Genomic DNA, 16361 nt, shown 5'->3' with positions numbered 1-16361 from the left:
AACATAAACATGGACAGGAAACCATACTTATATACTTATGTCTTATATTCGGGCCAATACAGTATTTTTAGAATGCCATCTTGGCCATGCAGCACCATGTTTATTCCACGTTTATGCATGTTCATAATCCATAGATACTAATAGAAAACATAGGAAAAAAGATTGATCAGGTATGTGTCGAATTAGTAATTGATTAATCTATTACTAGAACCCATCCCTAGCATAAAGTTGAACCTTTTTCAACTTCCCCCATATAGTGCTCCTAGCCACCTTTTGAGTCTTTGAGTGGGCAGCACCAGCATCTTTTTCAAGATTCAATTCATAATAAATGACATGCTGTCGCATTCCCAGTGTTTGTGTCTGTATGTGTGAACAGGGATCACAGCACCTTTGGTTCATGGTCAATGTAACCTAACAGACCACACAGACCTGTTTGTCTCATCTGTTTTATTTATTCTGATGCCAATACATTTATATTGATTATGTTCCAGTGTTGGAACAAATGGCTGTGCAGCTGCATGACACTACAGTCATTTGGTCCTCGTTATCTGAGGCCCTGTTAATACCTGGCATTAACATGCGTCTTGAGTGAGCCCACAAGTGGACAGCTCCAAATACATCAGTTCACGCTTACAATGCGTCTCAACGTGTCTTGAGTGACCACTTATGATCGATCTCGATTCTTTGCTGTACATGCAAATAAACACATACATCATTTCCGTTTACAAAGACCAAATGCATTGTTGTTTTTAACCTGAATTTGATGAATATACAAATGAGACAAGAATTAGGTTGGGAAAACGATAGATGTTTCTGATGGACAGATAGCTTTACTTGTTGCTATAGTATCCACTAACTGCTACTAACTGTGCCATGTAGCTATATCGATCCTATTAGCTTTCCTCCCGGTGGTCCAAAGATCCTGTGTTAGTGGTGTAAACACCAACACTCCCCCTGTGCTCCGAGCTCCCAGTCCGGGCAGAGTCAGCTAGCATTAACAGGACCGCTAGCTGCATGGCTAACTGAGCTAACTTGCTAACGGCAGTTACAGGTAGCAGCAGTTAGCGGTTATCAGTCTATGGTGGTTACTTTAGCAACAAGTAAAGCTATCTGGCCATCAGTAAACTCCATAAATCACAGAGTTGAGGCAAAGCAGCCGGAGGACATTAGACAGCGTGTTTCGTGTGTACTTAGGAATGGGTATCGTTAAGGAGGATCGATACGAGTATCGATAAAATCCTATCAGTTCGGTTGTTTATCAATACTTTTATCGGTTCTTTTTCATTCCTAAATAATTGCTTTTTTGAAAAAAATATAATTTAAAAAAATAATTCAGAACAGGATTAAAATAGATTATATTAAATGTAACTAAATGTTTTCTCTAGAGCAGCAGCAGTAATGTTTACAACAGCAAAGTCACTATATAAACTCAATATCTCACTGGAAACAAATCTAAAATGTCAAATCATATTCCTGACATCAAAATACTGAGTGAAGTTTAGAAAGAATGAAGAACACAGACATCAGTCATTCCTCCTGTCCTCTGTCCTCCCTCTGCTGATGATGTGATTCACTGCCTGCAGGTACCACTGGTAGAAGGAGGAGGGGCTGGTTTGTCTCAGCCAATACCTAAGATTACAAGAATTTGCCAAATTTTAAGATACATGGCAGATACGTTTAGCTTGTTTGTAACAATTTGCTATTTGTCGTGCTAGCACACTGTGTTCGAGTAAAATACAGCGTCGGTGGATGAGAGACTGCAGACAGAGCAGATTAAAATATCACTTTCTACATGTTTACATGTTTATGCTTGTTGAACAGGTGCATTGATAAAGTATAGGCTTTTTACTCGCAAAGGTTTTATTGCACTTACAGTAACGAACATTGTTGTCGTTAACTTGAGTAATCTCTGAGTTATATTCACTTCACCTGGTTCACTTCACGGTCACCACCATGGCCTCTCTGCTCTGCTGTCCGCTGACTTCGCTTCGTGTGTGTTTGTGTGGGTGTGGAGGAGCTGAGCACAGAGAGCAGGGGAGAGGCTGCAGCATGATACTACATTACACCAACACATTTAAAAGTAAAAAGTGATCGGATCTCAATGCGTCCTGGGTGCATTCACACCTGTACTTAGAGCTGTCCACTCGTGATCGGATCACCCAGGACGCATGTTAATGCCAGATGTAAACAGGGCCTGAGAGAGGAAGAAATGAGCATGTGTAAGGCTTTAACAGGGCTGTAACTTTAAATAGGGAAGTAAAAGGAACTGGAAAAATAGAAGCTAGGAAGCAAGTTAAATAGTCCAGGAAGCAAGTCAATCATTTTCTTTTTCTCTCTCTGAGATAATTAATGCATAAATCTGAGGACTCCCAGTTCAAGGAGGTGCATCATTTGGAATGAAGAGAAACAGAAACACTATGTTTAGTGAAAAAACTTGTCAAAACACTGGATACTGTGACTACTTCCAAAGAATTAGAGATACAGAGAGAGAGAGACAAAAAGAGAGCAATGTTTCCATATGCAAATTCAGGCCAGTATAAAATGGCCTGTCCAAACATACTGCATAGAAATTCCATGGAAACAGCAAGACTGGCACAAAAACCTTCAAGTCAAAGCCAAGGTAGAACACTCGCCAAATGAAAGTAGCAGTATTTCTCAAGTTAAAAATGCAGTTTACAGTATGTCTATGTAAGATTTAGTGAGTAGTGAATAGGTGCATGCACAGGAGATAATGAATCCACTAAGTGATTTTGAAACTAAAGAGGTGGCATGTGATAAAGGCAATGGATCACATGTGTTTTGTGGAACAATCCCCTCTGCCAAAACAGACAGAAATGTATCCTTCATCCTGAAAACAATTTTCGTTCTTTGAGCCCTGTCTCAATACAGGCTTAAAATCTCACGAAACCAATCATGCTTCAGAAACGGGAAACAAAAGCTCAACATCTTTGAATGTTCTGGCAGGTTCTTTATCTGAGCAAACAACAATTTGTTGATACTGACAGAAAAAAGCTCAGGTGTAGGTTAACAGGACCAAGATGCCAGTGTCTAACTTATTTACTCTGGTAGGCCGGTCTCTTTCGAAGGAAGCAGGAAACACAAGCACTTTTCAATGAAAACTAAATAAATAGCCAGGTTCTTTTAAGTGAGAATTGATTCAGCAGATATTATGTGACTTGTTTCCTGATCGGCACAGATAAAAAATGAGCTGTACGGGGCATTGTATAAAAAGGCTTTAGGATAAAAGTGACAACCAGCATAACAAATCACATTTGATTAAGGTGAGTAAATTGGCCTAGGTGGTGTGTATGATCAGACTGATGTCTGAGGCATTCAGGTGGATTGCCAGAGACAACACTGTGAAGGATGAATTTTCTGAGACGTGAAGCCCAGTGCAAACTGATTTTAAACAACCCTGCCTGAAAATACAATCATTAACTAAACACTGCCAACAGCTCAACACTCACAAAATTAAAGATGCTCTCTGGGATGCTTTTTAGGAGCTAGAATTATTTGAATTCTCATATTCTGCTAAATGTACCACTCATGGAAGACAGTGTGTAAGCTGTTGACAAGGTAAATAGCGAATGAAAAGTTTGAGAGATACTTTCTTCTTTTTACTGTAATTATGTAAAAAAAAAAAATTAACTAAGACTCAGTACTAGTAAATTATGTAAAAGACTTTTGGGCCCGACTCTGTATCTGCTGACAGACACACAAAGTTTAATGATGTTTGAGTCAGTACGGAAGTCAAAACTTTTTATATGAGTTTCAGAGCACTATAGCCTATGCTTCTTTATGAAAATATATGCCCACTGTCAAGCTCCCTCCCACCAACAAGTATTAAATATTAATACTATATGAAACTTGATCTGGCACTGTGTTCTTTTTTTAGAAATAGATTTAAGGACTATGCAAAGCATCATAAGTTAGAAGAACAACGTGTTATTTGTTGAATTTGCTATAGCATCAAAAGTTTTTTGCTTGCCATGTCCAATCTTTCCATAATTATTTGTCCAAATCCAGTCATAAACCTGGTAAGATATTAAACCACCGCAGTCAATGCTGCAACTCAATGAGCACGTATGCTTTATGGCAATACTGGATTTTAAGGACATTTTCATCAGTGCGATCAAGTACCTTGATTTGTCAGGTATTTAATTCACTGAATTAGCAAAAACAGACATTTCAATCTGTTATTTTATCTATAAAAATGTTACATTTTTTTAGAATAGACAGCACATTCAAAAAGTATCCAGACCTTCACTTTTTAAGTTGCAGCCTTATGCTAAAATCATTTAAATACATTTTTTACCTCTGAATGTCTACAAATGTATTAAAAAGACAAAATATCACATTGACCGTAATGTTCCAAAAACTGTGGTCATGAAGAAACTGTGGAGGGTTTGGGGGCACTACTGGGCCTTACAACACATGGGAGTGTATCTTTAAAGACTGGTGGGGGGAAATGTAATTTCAAAGAGCAAGAAGTACAATAAATGAATTTGGCAATTATCAAAATGTCAAGCCAACTGATCTTTGTATAAACAAATCTTTATCTTCAAAGTCTTTTCAGCTGCTTCAATTCAGCAGAACCCTGAAGGCTGAGTAACAGAACCACCGCTATGAAATGAAATTGATGTTTAAGGGCATAATGATTTTTCACAAAATGTAATTAAAAAGATATTGAAAAACACAAACCTCGCCCTCAGGTGCTTAGCTCCCCTAAGGAGATCCTAATGACTAACACTGTTATATACTTGGGCAGGTTGCTCTCCAACGGGTCAATGTACAATTAAATGTTTCATTTTAATGCTAGGTGGGAAGACACCTTTGGTTTCCTTTCAGTGACATTTAGACTATCTGTCAAATGGAACATTAATCTGAGGCATGTTCAGAATGAGAAATCTATGGGTCTGCTTAATTTTATATGAAGTGATGATCAGCCTTTAGCCTATATTATATTATGACAACTTCAGAAGAATTCAATTAATCAAAATAAAGTTCTACAGCCCAACAGAGGCAATGTGATGAGCATCAGGCCACATCATACCTGCGATGTCAGAGATGGGCAGACATGGACAAGATTGTATTTTTGTTGCAGCACCTGTTTTATACACCTGAAACTAATCTGGCAACAAACAACATTCACTGCTATTATGCATAATAATAGCCAAATTCTACATAGACAGCAAATTCATTGTAATGTATTCATGTAAGTTAAATTTTCTTTAACATGTTAAATAATTTAACATATACATTGTCAACCAATTATACTGTCAACCAAATGAACACTGAGAAAATAAAGAATAAATAAATAAAATAGCTAAATAAACATCAATACTGTATATTCAGTATCAGTCAATTGCTGACCAAATGAATAAAGAATAAATAAAAATAAAATAAATAGCTAAAAAAAATTTAAAAAATCAGTACTTGCCATGGAATTACTCAAGTACAGTACTAAATGTACTTTGTTACATTCCACCACTGCTCTCTACTAAACCACATATTCTCTCCTCTGTCAAGCTCTGAGATTTCAGCTTTGTTCCGATTCTGAATCATTCTTTATCGGGATTCAACTCCAATCAGAAACGCTTTTTTCCTGCTAATCAAAACACGTCATCTTTAGCAGTATTTCACTGGTAACAGTTACATGTATTAACTTGTGGTTCGCTGCTGCCGAGTCAAGACATAAACAGTGCTTCTGCTATAATCGTTCAGGGGAAACGTGAAAAAACAGCTCCTGTGACTGCAATATGGGGACGTTACTTATTCACTTTCCAGCATCTCACCAACTAGGTGACAACGTAGCGTGAAGTCAACACTCAGACTCAAACCGCCATCACACCGTCGTCTGCTGGGCTGCAGAATGATGAAGAGATGCTCTGATGCTAACCTTTCAATCTGCCACTGACTGAAACTATAGCTGGCTAGCTACCTCGCTAAAAGCAAACAGTTGTGATTAGCATGAGTGACGCGACGGTTGTCAGGAACAGGGTTATATTAGAGTGACATTAAAAAGGGAAAAAGATGGGCTCATTGTTTATTTACTTTTCAGCAATGTATTTCACAAACTAGTTAGCAACTTACCGTGAACACACTGCTTTGATTCCACTACGTCTGTTCAACTGTACACACACGTGCTGCGCAGTGAGACTATTGTAGCCATAGTGACGGCCCACATTTCCCAGCATGCACTGCCAAGTGCTGAAAGCAGTTTGTTAAGTTACCTGCCTTATGTTCCAAAATGCAAATGTTACTTTTTGTTAGTGTTTGCAAGGTTTTGGTTTATAGTTTTAACCACTAGTGAGGTGGCTGTTACATTTCATCACACCACATGCCACTGTAGTGACTCTGTTGGGTAAACTTTGTTATAACACAAATGTAAAAACACAGACCTTTCTTTCTACCTTACATAGCCAAAAGAAAACAGTGTTATGTCGGATAACGTATAGGCTGATCCCCTTATATCTGTGACAGGCCAATATCGGCAGACCGATAAATTGATCGGCCCTACTTATCATTAGGTTAAGGGTTATATCAAATTCAACACAATCGTAGCAGTAAAATAACTTCACATCTGTGAATTGTTATTCCCTGTTACCTGGGTTTGGCATTTCTTCTATTAGGACATCCAAAAGCAGCACAAAATAATTTTTCATTTTCTACTATTTGAACTGGCCAGAACCCTGCTGCAAGATGGCGGCGGCAGAGACGCATTTTACAAACTGGATGCGGTATCTACAGGTATAAATCTATGACTTACAACAATAACTGTTAAGCTAGCATTGGTTATGAACTACGAGCAAGACAAAAGTTTTAATCTTTCACAGGCTCTAACTCATGCCACTCCTTCATTTTTCACGCAGTTCTGTTGAATAAGGCACTTTCATGGCACAGGACAGAAGGTATAATCAGTAACTGCGACCGTTTCTTTCTCTGCTCTCTAAATTTGAACAACCTATATTTTAGGTTAGCTAAAAACTCTGTGTACAAAATCCCTGGAGCTGTTTTTCCTTGTTGCTTCAATGAGACAAAGAACAATGGCTAATTTCAGTGTAATTTTAGTGCAACTTAGCTGTCGTTTTCACAAGGACAGATGAGACAGACGTATTAAGATGGATTAAGAAATCAGACAGTGAGTGGCTATGCTTCTTGGATGCATTCACACAGCTTTTTTACAGCCAAGAGGCATGAAGTGTAAATGGGGTCATTGAGCATGAGTTTAAAAGCATATACCACCCTAAAACACTGTTTAAAAACCAGTATATGGACATGTAATCAGTGGCTATTTCTTGCATAAAGAACCTAATGCACCATGGAGTTTGTTAGAACACTTTTACAGCTATCATTAAAGAGGAACTCCATACTATTTTCTTTTGTATCTGCTGTTCACATAATCACATAGATTCTTGTTGACATATGATGCTAATACAGGTGATTTTTTTTCTCAACACACTGTGTGTAAAAACTGACATATGATGCTAATACAGGTGATTTTTTTTCTCAACACACTGTGTGTAAAAACTGCCTTTTCTGCTCAAAAGTTGTAGTGTTGTAGCTGAGCTAGTGGCTCTACTACGAGAGGCTCTCTGGTGTGTGTTTCTGTGGGGGAGCTGGCAGTACATAGATGTAACCATGCTGTTTATCGCAGTTAACGTTACTGTTCGTCAGTAAGTAATCTATGCTAACTGTCAAGATTTTGACCTGAATCCACCAACCAAACTACTAAATACCCATATACATTGGTTTTGAGCCAAAAAAAAAAAAGTGGTTTAGGGATTTACATAGGCTTGATTGGTTTGGGTTAGAATAACTACAAATCAAAATTGACTATTGGTTTCACACAGGAAATTAACCCTGTTCTCCTGCATGAAAGTCCTGTGTTTGTCCCATTACTTTTATGTTTGATCCTTCAGTAGAATTTTGAGATCAAGACGTCTTGAGTTGCATACAGGCTTGAACTGATTGAACTGGTTTTGAACTGCCGTTTGATCAATGTATTAAAATAATTTTGCTTCAAATTTTGTTCTGGCCTCTTCTTTACTACATTCAACATAATTCAACATAATACCTTATTATCTCAATGAAATGTACTGAAACAAATATATATGTGACACAAATAGGCGATTTATATATTTGTAAAAAAAATGCTTGGCCAGTGGATTTTTTCATCTATCAGTCCCCTCGGCCGATGAGTCAAAAGTTAATTTCGGACACTGATTTGTACGTCGTTAATAAAGTCTTATTAAGATAAGATAAACCTTTATTGATCCCAGGAGGAGAAATTCAGTGTGTCAATTCAAATGTGTTTGCCATTTTTAGTCACCTTATATTTTGAGTAATTAAGATACTATGCAGTTATATGTCAGCTAATAATGAAAACGAAAAGCTTTATTCCAGTAACCGAAGTTTGTGTTTTATCTGATACTTTACAGAATTTGAATCTTTAGTTTTATCAGTTAACGAGTCCGCCCTCAATTCCTGGTATACAAAACACCGGCATTCGTTTGTGATGTTGACGGGTTAGTCGAACTTTTCACCCCACAGTCAAACAACTTAATTTGCTTCACCATTGTCTCTAAAAGATACCTACATGCGCGCATAAGTACAAACCCGATTCCAAAAAAGTTGGGACACTGTACAAATTGTGAATAAAAAAGGAATGCAATAATTTACAAATCTCATAAACTTATATTTTATTCACAATAGAATATAGATAACGTATCAAATGTTGAAAGTGAGACATTTTGAAATGTCATGCCAAATATTGGCTCATTTTGGATTTCATGAGAGCTACACATTCCAAAAAAGTTGGGACAGGTAGCAATAAGAGGCCGGAAAAGTTAAATGTACATATAAGGAACAGCTGGAGGACCAATTTGCAACTTATTAGGTCAATTGGCAACATGATTGGGTATAAAAAGAGCCTCTCAGAGTGGCAGTGTCTCTCAGAAGTCAAGATGGGCAGAGGATCACCAATTCCCCTAATGATGCGGCGAAACATAGTGGAGCAATATCAGAAAGGAGTTTCTCAGAGAAAAATTGCAAAGAGTTTGAAGTTATCATCATCTACAGTGCATAATATCATCCAAAGATTCAGAGAATCTGGAACAATCTCTGTGCGTAAGGGTCAAGGCCGGAAAACCATACTGGATGCCCGTGATCTCCGGGTCCTTAGACGGCACTGCATCACATACAGGAATGCTACTGTAATGGAAATCACAACATGGGCTCAGGAATACTTCCAGAAAACATTGTCGGTGAACACAATCCACCGTGCCATTCGCCGTTGCCGGCTAAAACTCTATAGGTCAAAAAAGAAGCCATATCTAAACATGATCCAGAAGCGCAGGCGTTTTCTCTGGGCCAAGGCTCATTTAAAATGGACTGTGGCAAAGTGGAAAACTGTTCTGTGGTCAAACGAATCAAAATTTGAAGTTCTTTTTGGAAAACTGGGACGCCATGTCATCCGGACTAAAGAGGACAAGGACAACCCAAGTTGTTAGCAGCGCTCAGTTCAGAAGCCTGCATCTCTGATGGTATGGGGTTGCATGAGTGCGTGTGGCATGGGCAGCTTACACATCTGGAAAGGCACCATCAATGCTGAAAGGTATATCCAAGTTCTAGAACAACATCTGCTCCCATCCAGACGTCGTCTCTTTCAGGGAAGACCTTGCATTTTCCAACATGACAATGCCAGGCCACATACTGCATCAATTACAACATCATGGCTGCGTAGAAGAAGGATCCGGGTACTTAAATGGCCAGCCTGCAGTCCAGATCTTTCACCCTTAGAAAACATTTGGCACATCATAAAGAGGAAGATGCGACAAAGAAGACCTAAGACAGTTGAGCAACTAGAAGCCTGTATGAGACAAGAATGGGACAACATTCCTATTCCTAAACTTGAGCAACTTGTCTCCTCAGTCCCCAGACGTTTGCAGACTGTTATAAAAAGAAGAGGGCATGCCACACATGTCCCAACTTTTTTGAGATGTGTTGATGCCATGAAATTTAAAATAAACTTATTTTTCCCTTAAAATGATACATTTTCTCGGTTTAAACATTTGATGTGTCATCTATGTTGTATTCTGAATAAAATATTGAAATTTGAAACTTCCACATCATTGCATTCTGTTTTTATTCACAATTTGTACAGTGTCCCAACTTTTTTGGAATCGGGTTTGTAAACGCACGTGCGGCTTTGTAACGACCTAACAAACAGCTGGCTTTTTTGATGCGCTGCCAGGCGTTGGCAGGCTAGCGACGAACACTCTCGGACGGTCTGACTTCCCTTTGCGGGTCCCTGGGTGTCTCGAAAAGTGCAGCTGCAGGCTACCAGTAAGTTACACTGTGTCTCTTTGAAGTAGGCGAGGGTGGAGAGAAAAAAATTAAATACTGGGAGAATCACAGGTCCTGCTTTCGATTTCGGCCAAGGCCAAGAATTTGTTACCCGTTTCTCAAAATGGTTGCCAATGGCAACCTGGTAATCATTACTGTCGAGCCAAGGTTTGGGCGCATTTAGAATTGAATAACTTAAAAATAAGCTTTGCAAGATGAAGGTGAAGTATTTTGTGGATATCTTGAACCTCATCACCCAAACGTAAGCGAAGCAGAGCATTGAATTCCAGCACTAACAACACACACAGCAACACTTTACAAAACTTGAGCCAACTCTGGACAGGCGAAGACTACAACTAGGTCCATAGTCTGCTTCATTGCGCCCGTACAGCGTTTTGGGTAACGATGGCTTTCCCCAGTACTAGTGTTGGAGCACAGAGGCTGCTCTCCACAGCTGTAGACATAACATTAATAACACATCAGAGCTCTGCCTTTCTTTCTTTTTTTCCACTCTTCAGAACATATACACCAACTTCTGTTTTTTTTTTAACTTTTTAACCAGTTATGTTGGTCAGCAAATCACACTACAGACACAAGACTTTAAGATATTTCTAAATGTATGCAGTTTACTTTTTTTAATTAAAAAAGCTGCGTATTCACACACTTTTCTTTGTATTTTTCTGTTCAGTCAGACAGTGACCTTCATCAAGACCAGTTAACTTCCCTGCCAGTTATGTTTCATACTGCATTTCAGTGGAGTAAGAGCCTGAAAATAGTGCCCCCTTTTCCACTTATTCATTCAAGAATCAGTTTCGAATCAGAATCTAATTGAATCGTGGACCTTGTGGTCAGATTGTTTTCTCAAATAATGTATTCTGTCTTGGATTGTGGAATTCCAAGGATGCAGTCCCCAAATTGGGATGCAGGAATTGTTTGTTCTGCACCTTGTTTTACGGTTAAGCCTATTTCTGGTTAAAAGAATAATTAGCAATGTAATAAGCAAATAATTCATTTTGTGCAAAAAAAAAGGTTTTGACAGTAATACACCACAGAAACTATGCTTGCTGTGTGAAAGGTTTACTTCTATAAGACAGTGCTTTTTGAAGTTCTTGTCATTGATTCAAAATTGTTTCCAGCTTCAGGCATTTTTTTTACATTACCATTATCTTTATGTATGAAGAGATGTATGACAGCTTCCACAGCACACCTGTATATAGTGATTGTATGTTTGGAGGGGAAAGGCACCGATGTATTCAGCTGACTGTTTAGGCTGTCACAGAATTGGTTAAACGGCTTTTTCAAATTTAGTGTACAACTTCATCAATATGAGCACGTATTAGGGCTAGCTTACTGCATGAACACCAAACTACTGCGGACATTAACGCGTCCATAATACTCTCCTGGTTCCTACTCACTTGTTCCTCAGGACCTGCCAGGCCGCCTCGATGTCCGCATACAGGTTCTTCTCAGAAGGCTTGCCAGTGCTGACTCCGTAGCCTGAGTAATCGTAGGAGAACACGTTGCAGTTTATCCTGGAGCCGAGGCCGATGTAAAAACTGCACATCTGTCCCAGGTCCACGGCGTTACCGTGGGAAAACAGCAAGGTGTACCGACTATTCGGGGCGCAACGCACAAACATGCATCCAACCCGGTTACCCCGACTGCTTCTGGTGCTAAAAACTTCAACAGCATCTAGCTCACGCTGGGAGTACTGCCAGTCCGCCCGTTCGGTTAAATGTAAGCTAGTTACCCCGTTAGCATCGGTATGCACAGAGTACGTGGGCTCCGGTGGGAGGAAAGCTAGCTTGGCCGCGATGCGACTGGGACAGGGAGGGCAACAGAACAGCCAGCACAGTTCGCCGAGAGAAAACCCATTCATCCTGGGGCCTTGTTCGGGCATTTAGGCGCGGTGTTACCCGGTTAATTAACTTCTGTTGAAACAAAATGTCAATTCTCTCCTGGCTTGAGGTCCTACTTATTTATCATTAACAGACTTTAACGAGCAGTGTTGAATGACAGGTGGCTCTGTCTCTCGGCTTTGCAGCTAACGCGCTAGCCGGCTGGCAGGTAACGTTAGCTAACAACAAAACTCAGACTTCATGTAGATTAGAGATTAACTAAAACGCCACATTTAAATTAATATTATTGTACAACACAAAACAGTGCAGCGACTGGTCTCGGTAGAACAACTCCGCCCTTGTAACACATTAACTGCTAAATGTCAAGGTTTGTTGCTAATGCATTGTAAGAAAGAGAATGGACATTTCTCTAGAATGGAGACAAGCTGGTCTTCCGGTACAACCGGATATCCGGTTTGGCTTTTGTTTTGTTTGTTTAGGGTTTTTTTAATGTTCATTTATTTTATTCATTGTTTATTTTAGATTAATTGATTGCATTTGGACCTCAGTTTTATTTTCTGTATTATATTTATTTTTTTCTTATTAATTCAGGCAGTTGCCAAATGCTTTTATCTCTCTCTCTCTATATGCAACCATCCTGATGGTCGCCGGTCCATAATACATGCGGTTCCCAGCATTTATGGGGCTCAGAATTTCTTGCAGCCAGCTGATCAAGTGAAGGTACAAATATGTCGTGAGGACTGTTGTTTTAAGGATTATCCTTGTGATGAGGATGTGTTTCACTTATGTATGGAACTTATGGCTGAGCACATCCCGGCAATGTCTGATGATGTGTATGAAATTACTGACCTTTATCTAAGACTTCGTCGAATGATTTTTGATGGGCTGGGGGAATAAAGTATTGAGAAAAAGCGTCAGCTAAATAGGCCTACCATTGTACACAAACATGCCCTGCACATGCTTTATCGATTCAAAACGTTTCTCGCATTTTGGAACGAAACTTTGCCACGAACTCACATTTTAATAATTGCTTTTTGTTGTCAGAAATGGCTGTTTATATGAACCTTTATCTGCGTACAAAATATTTCTAGAATCAGATTATGAAATATAGCGTACATTTAATGTGTGTTTAATGTTTAATGCATCTCTCCGCAAAACCGGTAGGATTTCCCACAGATGCATTTTCTCTCAAAACGCCACACATCCATTATACAACTAGATCAAATAAAATAAGGGTTCAAATAAAATCCATTCCTGATCCTTGATATTATGACCCCGTCCCTGAAGGCGGGCGCTGTGGGGGAGCGAAACGAACGCTTCCGCCCCGCCGCCGACATCAGCAGCGATCCGCTTCCGACACTGGGTCCTGCAAGCTCAGTGTCTTGTTATCAGTTAGTCACCGCAGTCTCCCACACACACTGCCGGGATCCATTCCTACATACAAAGGACAGCAAGTATTGTATTCATTCACACTTCACTGAACAGATCTGCATAAGCAATTATTATGTGCGATGTATTAAAGTCAGTCAAAATATTAATAGCATTTATTAAAAACAATTACATGCTGTATATCTCGCGGCCGCCCACTTGCACTTCATGGATCCTGGGTCGTAAAGGATTATGAACGAATTTTATTTTACGCTTTTTTAAACACACATGATTTCGGAAGCTATTGTCAGTATATAATAATATAATATGATATTTTCCATACAAAGGTGCATATAAACCGCTCATGTTCAACCAGTTCTGATAACAAAACGCAATTATTAACTTTGGCAGTCTAAAATCTCGCAGATATTGCATGTGCAGATCATGATAATTATGACTATTACATTTCATTTTGAGCAAGCTCACGCACGGGTTATTGCATCTCTTTGAGAGCTATTCCAGCTGTTATTATTCCTCTTGACTGTTGCATTCACAGCCCATGTTCTTCTGCACACTCCCTGCTCCTGTACCGTTTGTCCCAGAAACTTCGATTCAACTTCAAATCGTACATCTTCTTCATGAGATTTATGCTATAACTTTTCTTTATTCTAACATGTTTCAGTGGTTTTATATAACTTTTTAAAGTATTACAATTTGTAATGGGAAGTCAATGGGAGCAATGTTTGAAAGCTGAAATCTCAACAACTACAAGTGTTAAATCATTCACACTTTATGGACAGTTGCCCCATGTGGAAATGCTTAACATGTTACAACATGGTAACTATAGCGCCACCATGTGGTCAGTTATTACGTGTTTTACGTTTTTTGCTAATAAAAAAATCATCTGTACCTCCTAAGGAGCTGAAACCTTTTTCAGCACATCCACTGAATCGTGGCAATACTTCTCACTGCAGCCCCTGTCCAGTTCAGAAGTCCTCACTCTATATTTTTCCCAATATGCAAAATCAATTAACATCTATATCTCCACAAGTCTTCACGCAAATGCTACCAAAATCTACACAGACACTCTCCAGCTGGTTGACATCAAGTGTTTCAAATTGTGTTGAGATCGGTCAAACGGTGAGTCCACAGTAATATTTAATATTTTGCAGTAATTTCTACTACATGCACACCATTTTCTTTTCAAAAACCCCCAAAATATTAAAACACCAGAATGATGTGGAATGTTTTACAGAAATATTTTTCAACATTTTGACTGTTGTAAGCGTTTTCAGTTTAAACAGACAAAAAGACCCTGGTATGGCACACGTGACGGCATTGCCTCAACTTGTGAGCCGGTGTGTGAATCTCCCCAACAGTGCAGTCAGTAAGTCACTTCTGGGGATACAAAGGTTCAGGGTTGAAATCCTCATGTTGGCAAAACACTGGGGCAATTCATGCAGGTTGTGTGTTTTCAAGTGCTCATTATTAAATGGGAGTCCTGCATGCTTTAATATTTAGATTTTTAAATTCATTTTTAAAAATCGTCATCTTTTGCTGTCTACTAACTACTAAGTTGATCGGGACAGGTAAGTGAAGGTAAGAGATTCCCTCTTAATTTAAAAACTTTGCACACACAGTGTACACCCTCGCCTTCTGGAAAACGCCACTGCCACTAATAATGCTCAAATTTCAGACCTAATTTTACCTTCATTTTACACGCAAATTTGTGCTCCACGTGTCAGCGATCCTCCACTGGCTCTGTGGTCAGGCCCTGGTAATGATCCGTTTTCCCTGTTGGATAACAAGGTTCTGGGTATGATACCACCTCAGGGCAGTCTTATCATGCACCATCATTTAATGCAACTCCCTCACTTCCCTCACACACAACTTTAATATTATTATTTAGCATTTAGATTGACATGAATTTAAAAAAAATATTCATCTTATGCTGTCTACTAACAGTGTGTCAACAGTACAGTGGTTTCAGATGTTGCCACTTGTGTGTCCCTGTCAGATTGTAATTTAAAATCCTGCTTAGGGCATGGTAACAAAACTCTGTGACGTTGTGCTGATGGCAATGCTGGACAAGTTGGTAGCATTTGATAAAGTTTTACCTGTATTTGAAAAAGTGTTGCTCGAGCTGCAGCTTGCAGCTCTCACATGCAATTTTTCCAGAAATTGCCCGTTCTAGTTATTGGGTGTGAAGGCTGAAAGCTTCACAACCTATGTTCTTTTACAAAAAAAATATATTTATTTTTAAAGACAATAGAGGGAATGCTGAGTATTCTTTATTATTTTTCTTATTCTTCTTCCGTCTGTTTTTTGCATCTCCGCTACTCCTGCATACTTTCAGCTACAGAAACCATTCAACTATCAAAATGTACAGCTCTTTAAGGACGTGGGTGCTTGTACGCAGCTTTCTTCTATCTTTCATACTTAAAAATATTAAGCTTTTTAAAAAAAATGTCAATATAAGTCACTGGAGCAATCTTCAAATCCTCTTCAAACTTACTTCACTTTGAAATGCTACTAGTTCTGCATACTCAGCTACAGACTCCATTTAAACTTTAAACTGGTCACACAACTTTTAACTATTAAACTTGTTTTAAACTTTTTGACATCTTTTACAGTTTTTTCAATATCGCAATTTATGTTTGAGTGTAGGGCTGCTGTGAAATCTTAAAAAATTCTCTTCAACTTGCTCTTATTCCAACAATTTTGACTCTTCATACATCATTTTACACCGGAACGTAGAAAACTTTGTGCTGGTTCTACACATGTAAC

At 38.9% G+C, this 16361-nt stretch overlaps 1 protein-coding gene across 1 annotated transcript in view; it reads right to left on the bottom strand.

Annotated features, from left to right (window-relative positions):
- Positions 1 to 12657, bottom strand: part of abhd17c (abhydrolase domain containing 17C, depalmitoylase) — a 36448-nt gene extending 23791 nt beyond the window's left edge. Inside the window, exon 1 of the mRNA XM_044195600.1 lies at positions 11763 to 12657. Within this exon, the coding sequence (XP_044051535.1) occupies positions 11763 to 12247 (485 nt within the window). The 5' untranslated portion in view covers positions 12248 to 12657. The remainder of the gene's footprint in view (positions 1 to 11762) is intronic.
- Between the last annotated feature and the right edge of the window lie 3704 nt (positions 12658 to 16361).

Source organism: Siniperca chuatsi, linkage group LG1 (genome assembly GCF_020085105.1).
Source record: "Siniperca chuatsi isolate FFG_IHB_CAS linkage group LG1, ASM2008510v1, whole genome shotgun sequence".
Lineage (NCBI taxonomy): Eukaryota > Metazoa > Chordata > Actinopteri > Centrarchiformes > Sinipercidae > Siniperca > Siniperca chuatsi.
This window is presented reverse-complemented; position numbering and strand designations above follow the sequence as displayed.